At 42.7% G+C, this 9,962-nt stretch overlaps 1 protein-coding gene across 1 annotated transcript in view; it reads right to left on the reverse strand.

Annotated features, from left to right (window-relative positions):
• Positions 1 to 4,486: 4,486 nt before the first annotated feature.
• Positions 4,487 to 9,962, reverse strand: part of LOC103366091 (protein-glutamine gamma-glutamyltransferase 5-like) — a 10,704-nt gene continuing 5,228 nt past the window's right edge. The window contains exons 8-16 of the mRNA XM_008293722.1: positions 9,737 to 9,840; positions 9,346 to 9,585; positions 9,117 to 9,167; positions 8,973 to 9,014; positions 8,394 to 8,606; positions 8,041 to 8,201; positions 7,021 to 7,160; positions 5,084 to 5,295; positions 4,487 to 4,698 (exon numbers count right to left, since the gene is read on the reverse strand). Of these exons, the coding sequence (XP_008291944.1) occupies positions 5,133 to 5,295; positions 7,021 to 7,160; positions 8,041 to 8,201; positions 8,394 to 8,606; positions 8,973 to 9,014; positions 9,117 to 9,167; positions 9,346 to 9,585; positions 9,737 to 9,840 (1,114 nt within the window). The 3' untranslated portion in view covers positions 4,487 to 4,698; positions 5,084 to 5,132. The remainder of the gene's footprint in view (positions 4,699 to 5,083; positions 5,296 to 7,020; positions 7,161 to 8,040; positions 8,202 to 8,393; positions 8,607 to 8,972; positions 9,015 to 9,116; positions 9,168 to 9,345; positions 9,586 to 9,736; positions 9,841 to 9,962) is intronic.

Genomic DNA, 9,962 nt, shown 5'->3' on the forward strand with positions numbered 1-9,962 from the left:
ACAAAAACTGGATCCTGTAACCGACTGTGACGTCCTAATCCTCAGTGAATTAACAAGTTTGCAGTCGGTGAGTTTGAATTTATTTTTCGTGGGTTGAACGCAAACTAAGATGCTTTTGGCAAACTGGAACGTCACCTTTCTTTACATAAAAGCTGACCAGCTGACCCTCTCTTGTGGAAAACACGTCAGTCCTGATGATGCCGCCCACGTGCTCACGGGTGGCTCTGAAAGAAAAGCCGTTCCAGTCTTAGTAGCCTCGATGTTTTATGAATGTGTCGGAAACCAGGTGAGAATAGACTGCTGCAGTGATGCAAGCAGGTACAAACTAATACGGAGTATGTTCTTTATTGGTTAGCTAGGCGTTTAGCCATAGTCTCAGGTGTTCAGAGCAAAGTCTTAAAAATCAGTGATTCTGATGCAAACATGTGTGCGAGTGTTCTAGATTAGCTTCGTGCAGGTTCATAATAGACTCTTAAAGTTGTGTGTTTTACATTTGTCGGCCTTTTTTTTCCCGATCCTCACAAACTTCACTCGTCACAACGGGGGGATTAAAGCACAGCCGGATCGTCGTAGAGCAGCGTTGGCTTTAGGAAGGGTTCGGTGGAAGAGACGGGACGTCCGGTTCTTGTCCTGTATATGCACTTCAAGTCAGTTCACAGAGTTCATGTTCATGCCTTAAATCAGTGACTTATCAGGTGAAGGATCAGTTCTTCTTCTGGTTTTTTGTGTCGACCTTCTGTGGTCACGTCGGGCTTCATGTGGCCTGGTTGTGTGTCAGCTCGTTGGTTTTCAGCAGCAATAACCGCCATTTTCCACATTCCAGTAATATAAAACACTGTCCTGCTATGTGTTGTGTGTTAATCTGTTCTTCTCATCCTAAATTATGTAAAAAAAATTACGTAAGCTAACATGTTTTTGGGTTCTTTTTTGGCATTCCTCAAGTATTGGATTTCAATGTGTGTGTGTGTGAAAAATGCAAATAGTTTTGTTGAATTTCATATTTATTTAAAACACAAAAAAGAAAAAAAATTGGGTTTATTGGAGAAAAAAAAATGGTACAGAAATGTCCATTGGTTTTGTGGCAGGAAGGGACGTTTCTTGTGTAAATCCGTGTAAATCATGAGCGATTTAGTGGTGAAGCGAAGTGTTTTCTTTGTAAATTAGCTTCTTACTTGTGGCCCATTTCTATTTTGCCATTTTTTGTTTGTGTATTTTTCCATCTCAACCTGTCATGGTCCATTTGCAAACCTTTGCATCGGCAAATGATGCCAAAATGAAGAGAATCATCTTCAAAAATCTAATATTTTTTTGCCATTTTGAGCAAACTGACCAACAGTAATATTCGTCTAGCTGTCTCTGTCACAAACACATTGTCGTCGTGTTGCAGGCAACATTGCTTATCTGAGGTTGGGTTATTTTGCAGACTCTCTGAACATGTAAAGGCCTCCTAACTACTGTCATGTTATCGTTTCTGTTATCTTCAGCGCTGTGCAAACCTTAAAATCCAGCGTACACCTTCAGCAGCAGTCTGACGGCGACGTTATAAGCCATTGGAACGTCAGGCTCCTTCTATAACTCGTGTAACTTGAACATATTCCATATTTCGTCTCTGTCCTACTGACTCTGTTCGTCTTCGTTCCCTGCAGGACAAACGCAGTGCCTTGCCGAGGTAGAATATGGAGTATTTCTACGTTTTCATACCTGGCTTTCTTTTTGTTGTGCCGTCATGGTCATGCATGATTTGTTTTTGTTTGTTTTTTTTGTGCAGCATTTGTGGAGTTTTGTTTGAAAAAGTTTGCACCTTCAGCATCTTCTGGAAATGTAGGACTCAAAGAAATGAAATGTTGTGATTTTCTCACATAATGGACCAGGTCAGGGTTGGATTCATGACATTTGATCAAAGCCTAATAACACTATAAATATGTTCATTTTCAAACATGCTTTTCCTTTTTTTTTTTTTTTTTGTCTGTTATGATGTAAAACGAAATATGCTGACCTGCCATAAACCTGCTGTGGTTTTTTTCCAGTATGAAAGTGAAGGAAGTGGGCGTACTGGGGCTTATCCTGCAACTTAACAATCACACTTTTCCAAATATATTTTTTTTCCCCGTAAAATTCTGGTTTAATAAAATACAGGTTGTGAATGACTGACGGGATCCAATGTCTTTTTGTATCAAACTTTCTTTGACAGTAATTAAAGTTAAATATTTTGACCCATCTTGTCTTTGTGGCGTCTAAAGAGGAAGCTCACACCAGAAATAATACGACACTGAACCATCTGCATCCATTTCTCTTGGCTTCAGAGTGCTGATTGTTAGAATGTGGACCTTTCAGTTTTCAGGGCACTAAACTGGTTCAGTCAGACAGATTCCAGTTTGTTCATGTTCATGGTGAGTTATTTATGGCGTTCCACAGGGCTCTGTGTTAGGACCTATATTATTTACGTTGCACATGCTCCCCTTGGGCGATATTAGGAAATGCTGACTATCGTTATGCAGATGACACCCAGCTATATTTAATCAAACTCCAGGCATGTCTTAAGGACATAAAGTCCTGGATGACTTGTAATTTTCTTCATTTAATTTCAGATAAAACTACCCAAAGCACTTCAGAAAGACACTATCTAACCCGATAATAACACTGGATGGCATCGCCTTGGCCTCCAGTTCTGCTGTAGGGAACCTTGGAGTTATTTATGACCAGGACATGTCCTTCAATAGCCGTATCCTGTCTCAGAGTGACGCTGACACACTAGTCCATGCATTTATAACTTCTAGGCTGGACTATTGGAATTCCTTATTGTCAGGATGTCCCAATAACTCTCTAAAAAACTGATCCAAAATGCTGCAGCCAGGGTTCTGACAGGAACCAGTAACACAGATCATATTTCTGCTGCATTAACTTCTCTTCAGTGGCTCCCTGTAAAATCCAGGATAGAATTTAAAATCCTGCTTCTAATACGTTAAACTCTCAATGACCAGCTCCATCTTATCTTATAGACCTTATTGTACCGTATCATCCTAGCAGAGCCCTTTGCTCTCAGACTGCAGGTCTACTTGTGGTTCCAGAGTCTCCAGAACCAGAACGGGAGCCTTCAGTAGTTTCCTTCCAGGGATGAATTGAGTATCAGTCATGATACTGACTGACTCTGAACATGTCGATATTCTTGCAGTAAGATGGGAGATCTTACTTTCAACACACTGTTCTATGCTGTAATCAGCCAGACAAAAACAGCTACAGGTAAATGACACCTTACAGTTGAAATGATTAAACAGAAGAATGACTGAAGATAACACGTTTAGAGGTCAGTAGCTCATGTTCCATTAATATTTATCACATTACAGTAAAGGTAATCTAACCGCTGCAGCTAGAGGGAGCCCTCAGCCGGTACAATGTTAAAATGGCAGCTGCTGGCAAGAAATAAAGGAAAGAGAGACATTTATCAGTCACTTACAACACCTTTCCAGAGAAAATGTTTTGTTTGTTAGTTTGTAATATTGTGGTCCAACAATCAAACGTGTTCATAGCTGTTCTGAATGGTGCAAAGCTTATGGGAGCAATGGGGGAGACGCACTATTGGTCAGATATAGAGGTATGAGCTCCTGTTTTCAGCTGAATCTCCGGGATGATAATCACAGCGTTGCCCTAAGGTGTGGGAAGTGACAGGATTAGTGGTGTATAAGACAAAAGAGAGAGAAAGACTCTTGTTTATTACACTAAAATGAAGCTAAATTGGCTTTTTGTCAGTGGAAATGCAAACCAACAGAAACAAAGACAATTGGCTGTGTTGTTAAATTTGGTGCTGACTGTCTGACTGACTTGATCAGTGGGTCCAAGTCGAGGGAAAACCAGGACATAACATGAGTTTATGTCCCACTCTTTCCACTCCCAACAAGGGCCATCCGTCCATCCATTATCTCTACACCGCTTCATCCTCAGTAGGGTCATGAGGGGCGGAGTCTATCCCAGCTGACTCAGGGTGAAGGCAGGTTCACCTGGACATTCAAACATATTTACAAAAACGGATCTACATTTTCAAAAATAACATCGTTCACACCAGATTGTTTAAAAAAAAAAAAAAAAAAATTCGTTTACACAAACCTGCATAAACACATCGCTAAGAGCTGCTATGAGCTGCCAGACCTATAGGGGGCAGTGTAATGAGAAGCATACAGCCACGCTAGCCAATCAGAAGGAAGCAAGGAAGGCCAGTTAAAGACAAATAATCTTACTTGCATGTGAGTTTATTTTTCTACAGTTTGAGCAGAACTATAAAACATACAAAAAAAACGTTTCGCCCTAAAACTTTTCTCACTCCCAAAAAAACTACGATCAAACAAAGGACAGGCCTCGAGCCTTTGCTTCGAAACAAAACAAGAAAAAAAACACAATGAAAGGGATGCTAACTCTACACCTCAGTGTTAACAGTGCATAAATATAGTGTATATTTACAATAAGTCACTCTACTATTTATTTGTTCACTGTTTAACAAAAAACTCTCTCTCGAAGGTCACAAGTTATAAGTTCAGACTTTCTATTGAAACTACTCAGCACCATTAACACAATTGAGTCACACGACAGGCTTCTTCATTGTGGGTTTCTGTTGGTTTAAAAAGGCCGCTCACTTCTGCTGGTCCAATCCTGGAGCGGCAGGGCCTCCACATAAACCAATGGGAGAGCTCCACCTGTTCTTTCCACCTGGGAAAGAAAAGAAAGCTTCGTCTGCCATATTAACAAAATATCCCCGTGTCCATCGTATTCTTTACAGACGATTTTTGTTAGATTAGTATGTTTAAATCATTACTGTTGCAGACAATTTAAAACCCTGTGCTGGATAGTTAATTATACGTGTGCCAAGGCCGTGGCACAGCCTGTATTAAATCATTCACAAAGAAAGTATTTAATTATGTACCATCATGTTTTTACACAAGTGAATTATACCCCAAACTTGACAAACTTCACATCTTTGCTTCATTAAAAAAAAAAAGGCCATAATAAAAAAGTAAAAAGCAGACTTTTTGCATGTCTTGGTGCAAACAAAGAAAATAACAACAACATGTACTATTGTGTTTGATTGATCTACATTTACAATACAGGTGTTTCCTCTGGAGATTTTTGAGATGATGGATTCTTCAGCATGAGGCCGGCGTGACCGACACTCTGTGGAAGCTCCTGCACACAACGTGGGGGCTGTTGCTGTGCGAGAACGTGGCCATGAGCAGCTTAGTTCCAGGTGAGGAGGCCATGATGGACACTGTCTTCTCTATCTTCTCTCCAGGCTGCAGCAGAACCAACCTGGGAGATATACAAGAGGAACTTTTATCTCCAGAGCCCTGAAACAGTGAAAAGTCCAACATTTTGAACAGGTTCTCATAGCAGACACTGAATAATAGGAGATTTATTTCTGTCCCACAGCACAAAATTATCCCAATATATCTGAGTGCAGCTATCGATTAACACCACCAATTATTCAAAGAATCCTTTTGCCAGGTACAAACACGTTCCACAACTCACTTCTGCTCTTTTTCAAGGCAAAAACAAACACGTAAAAAAAAATAACAAAGGCCACAGCGGTTGTGGTGATGGTGATGTATTACCCCTTAACGAGGTGTTTCTGCTGAATCTGTAGCTTCTTCCCCTCCAGGGGGAAACTTTTGTGCCAATAACAAGCTCCAGTGGTTTCAGAGGAAGAGTGAGGAAGGAGGTCAAACTAGCAAATGATGACTTTAAAAGTTTCCCTCGCAAAGTTTGTCCAGTTATAAGTCCACGACAGGGAAGGAAAGGAAACCAGGAGAGAGAACGGGAGACGAGGATTAAGCCTCAATGTGGACATACTGGTGCACAAAAAGTTGGAGATACTGAAAAATGTAATGACAATATGGCTTCTAATCATGAGGCAGACGGACACGGACAAAACCTCAGTTAATGACGAGTTGCGTTTTGGCCCAAAAAGGTGAACTGAAATGCTTTTTATTAATATAATTGGTCAGATGCAGTAACAACGTTTGACGCTGTATGAAGACATGAGGTCAGCTGTGGATTTAAGGAATTATTTTAGGCAGGGGTGTCCAGTCCTGGTCCTCAAGAGCCACAGTCCTGCATGTCTTCCTTCTTCCATCACACCTGATTCAAATGATCAGGCTCGTTATCAGGCTTCTGCAGAGCTTGATGATGAGCTGATCATTTGAATCAGGTGTGTTGGAAGAGGGAAACATCTAGAACATGCAGGACTGTGACCCTCGAGGACCAGGATTGGAGACCCCTGATTTAAGGTTTATCCATAATAAATAATAAAGAAAATGTGCATATCTGAAAAACAAGAGTTTTCCACTTTGCACTGTTTTCTTTTAACCCTTAAAAACAGGATTAAAATAAAAACTTCACCCTCTGAATGTCAAAACCCAACAGCCGAGAGCAGAAAACGTCAGCTGAATATCTGCAGTATGGAGGGGAACTAGTTTTATTCAGTCTTGCAAAACCCTTGGAAACATGCTTTTCTTTCCTCAATAAATAATTAAAGATATTACTGTTTTTTTTTTTACAGCACAGAAGACATGTTTGAGTTGTTTCTACTTCCAGACATGGTCGTGCTGTTTCGAAACCCCAGCAGTAAAAATAAAAACAAAAAAAACCTCAGAAGCCTTTTGGGGTTCAGAGGATTATTTATTTATTCATTGATTTGTTTATTTTCTAAATGAGGGAAAGTAAAAACAGTGAATCCATCCCCTGAGGGCAGCGGCAGCACGCTCTGACCACACAGTTATGGGAGACGACTGCTTGTGACAACGTTTTGTTCCCGCTTGTTGCAAACACATACCGGACAGCATTCCCAGACCACATTCCTCTGACACATAAACCACAACCCATGTTTCCTCCTCGGCTCAAACATGAAGGAAAGATGTGTGTGACGCCACAGGAATGTGACCACGGGCCTGATTGTGTCAGTAACAGCAACCAGAAATATCACCTGAGCACGATGATTTGTTGTGTCTCTTAAAGTCCACCTGTTTGCACACCAACCTGGCCTCCTGCTTGCCCTGCAACAAGCCGGATCCCTCCACCGTCAGCACAGCTCCAGGCAGGGAGCTGATGAACAGGTTGCTGAAGGACACCTGGGCCGTGTGCTGCTTCTTTATCTGGATGCTGTCGCCTCCTTCGATCTGTGGAGCACATTTACATCCTCTGTTCACTTGAGTATGAACTCCTGAGCTCTACGTGAACACCTCAGCCCGTATTGTACTGAGTGTTTGTCAAATGTTATGCTCTGAACAAAAAACAATTAAATGTCTATAGAGTAATAAGTATTGTGAATGAGTCCAGACTATTATTTGAAAGCAGCATGAGAGGCTTCGACATGAAATGAAAATACAAGCCCATGTTTGTGCACAAACATTTGTGGGTCCACTTTTCCATCCATCCATCATCTCTACACCTTCATCCTCACCAGGGTCATGGGGGGCTGGAGTCTATCCCAGCTGACTCAGGGTGAAGGCAGGTTCACCTGGACAGGTAACCAGTCTATCACAGGGCTACACTTAGAGACAGACAACCAAGCACACTCACATTCACACCTACGGCCAATTTAGAATCACCAATTAACCTCAGCATGTTTGTGGACTGTGGGAGGAAGCCGGAGAACCCGGAGAGAACCCACGCTGCAAGGGGAGAACATGGAGACTCCACACCAGAGGTGTCCAATCCTGGTCCTCGAGAGCCACAATCAAGCATGTTTTAGATGTTTCCTTCTTCCAACACACCTGATTCAAATGATCAGGATCATTATCAGGCTTCTGCAGAACTTGATGATGAGCTGATCATTTGAATCAGGTGTGTTGGAAGAGGGAAACATCTAAAACATGCTGGATAGGGGCTCTCGAGGACCAGGATTGGCCACCCCTGAAAGATCCCAGGTGTCCTCACTGGGATGCGAACTGGCAACCTTCTAGCTGCAAGGCGACGGTGCTAACCACCGAGCCACCTTGCAGCCCACTGACAAACATATACAACACTTTAACAACAGTAATAATAATAATGCTGTACCTCTATGGTTATCCACGGTGAGCTGATGCTGAACTCTTGTGCAGCCAGGACTCTTTCTTTGGTCCTCATGTCCTTTATCACCACTGCCACATTCACAATATCCTCACCTGCCAGGACCGACTCATAGTCACAATGAGGGATGATGTGGTGCAGCGTCAGCACTGCAGTGAATCATGTGGAGAAATGAGCAAAGACAAACACAACAGATCAAACAGACGGAGCAATAAATCTGTAGACGTTCAACAGGAATGTACAGGAACTGTCACCAGGTCAGTTGAATAAATAATACAAAAAAAATCAATCCTATCAAATCCAGTGATCTGCACACGTTTCCTCTGTATGTGGATCATCACCTTCACAGGGCTGCATGTGCACCTCTTTGTGTGTCTTCCAGAAGCTCTCCTGTGGGCTGCTGTTGTACTCTTTCAGCTGAGCGTCGACGTGCTCCATCAGGATCCTGCGGCTGCTTGACTGGTTGGTGATCGTCACACTCATGCGGATGCTCTCTCCCAGTGACGGCACTCCATCTATTTCTAGGGACACCTCCAGACTTGGTGATGTTTCTCCTGGAGAAGATGCACACATTGGTTAAGGTAAGAAATATGCTACTGCTGTTGGAGACAGTGGTTCTTGGGCTAAACGTGTCTGGAGACCTCCCTCCAATTAGTTACTTTAGTTGAATAATAATAACTGATCAGGTTTATATCGCACTTTTCTAGCCACTCAAAAACACTTCACACTATCAGTTATTCACTGACACACATCCATCCCGGTGGTGGTGGCCACAACAACTTTAACTACCTTTGTCTTCCCAGTTTTGCCATGTTTCTCTTCATTGTCACATTTAGGTTACATAAAAAAAAAAAAATCACATATTTAAATTTGCGCAGGAAGGGGTTTGGACATGAAGTGTTTGCCTTACAGCCACTCACCATGCAGGCTCCTCGGCTTTACAATAAGTGGGACATTCCTCTCTGAAAAAAATGAACAAAAAACAGTGTGAAAGGATTAATAGGACAGGTAGAGAGCAGTGATAAGAGTTCTCCTCTGTGATGAGTGTGAAGATGATGGTTTACCCAAACACCGTCCTCCCACTGGGCTTCTTCCAGAGCCTGCTGGTTGCCCTCCTGAGAACAGAAGGAAAACAAAAACTTCATCACAGACAAAGACAAAAAAAACCCACATTTGTGAGCCGTGTTGACTTTTTTCATGATACAAATCGGTTGCTTTTTACAGACGACACATTAAACTCTCAGTAATCTCTTTCTCTCATTCAAGTCTCACAGATAAAACAAGATCTCGTACTTTTCTTGCCCTTGTATGTCTGCGTCAGATTCTCTGGTCTGTCTGAGCCCAGGCTTTTGGTGCAGATCAGCTGTCCCACCCACTCAGTGTCCACCGTCCTTCCCACCACCCGTCCATCGCGCACAATGAGCCGTATGACGTCAGCATCAACGGAGGCGTAGATGAACGAGGTGTCATGAGGGGCGCCGAAGCAACGTAGCTGGACGGCCGCTACAGGGCTCGGACCACAGCGGAACAACCCTGACAACAAACACACGTTACAGATCAGCCTCCTGCTTTCTGTGACAGTTACACGAGAAGGAAACTCTCATGAAACACTGTGTGCAGAACAACAGTTGAATCCATATAATCAACAGCACCATGTTGGAGCTCACTTTGGGCAGGAACCAACCTGCACTCCTCTCCTGGGGCGTTGGGTCCACGACCTGCCAGCCGTCAAACCCTGCACCGAGGTCCGGTCTCCTCATCCAGCACTCCACCCACACATGGAAGTTCCTGCAAGACATCACACAGGAACTGATGCACACATATACACAGACTTTATGGATGGACGTGCATGGATATTCAAGCTGTCGAGATTAATGACAGACATAAAGACCTGTTGACACTGAGGCACA

The sequence above is a fragment of the Stegastes partitus genome, unplaced genomic scaffold, assembly GCF_000690725.1.
Source record: "Stegastes partitus isolate 25-593 unplaced genomic scaffold, Stegastes_partitus-1.0.2 Scaffold906, whole genome shotgun sequence".
Lineage (NCBI taxonomy): Eukaryota > Metazoa > Chordata > Actinopteri > Pomacentridae > Stegastes > Stegastes partitus.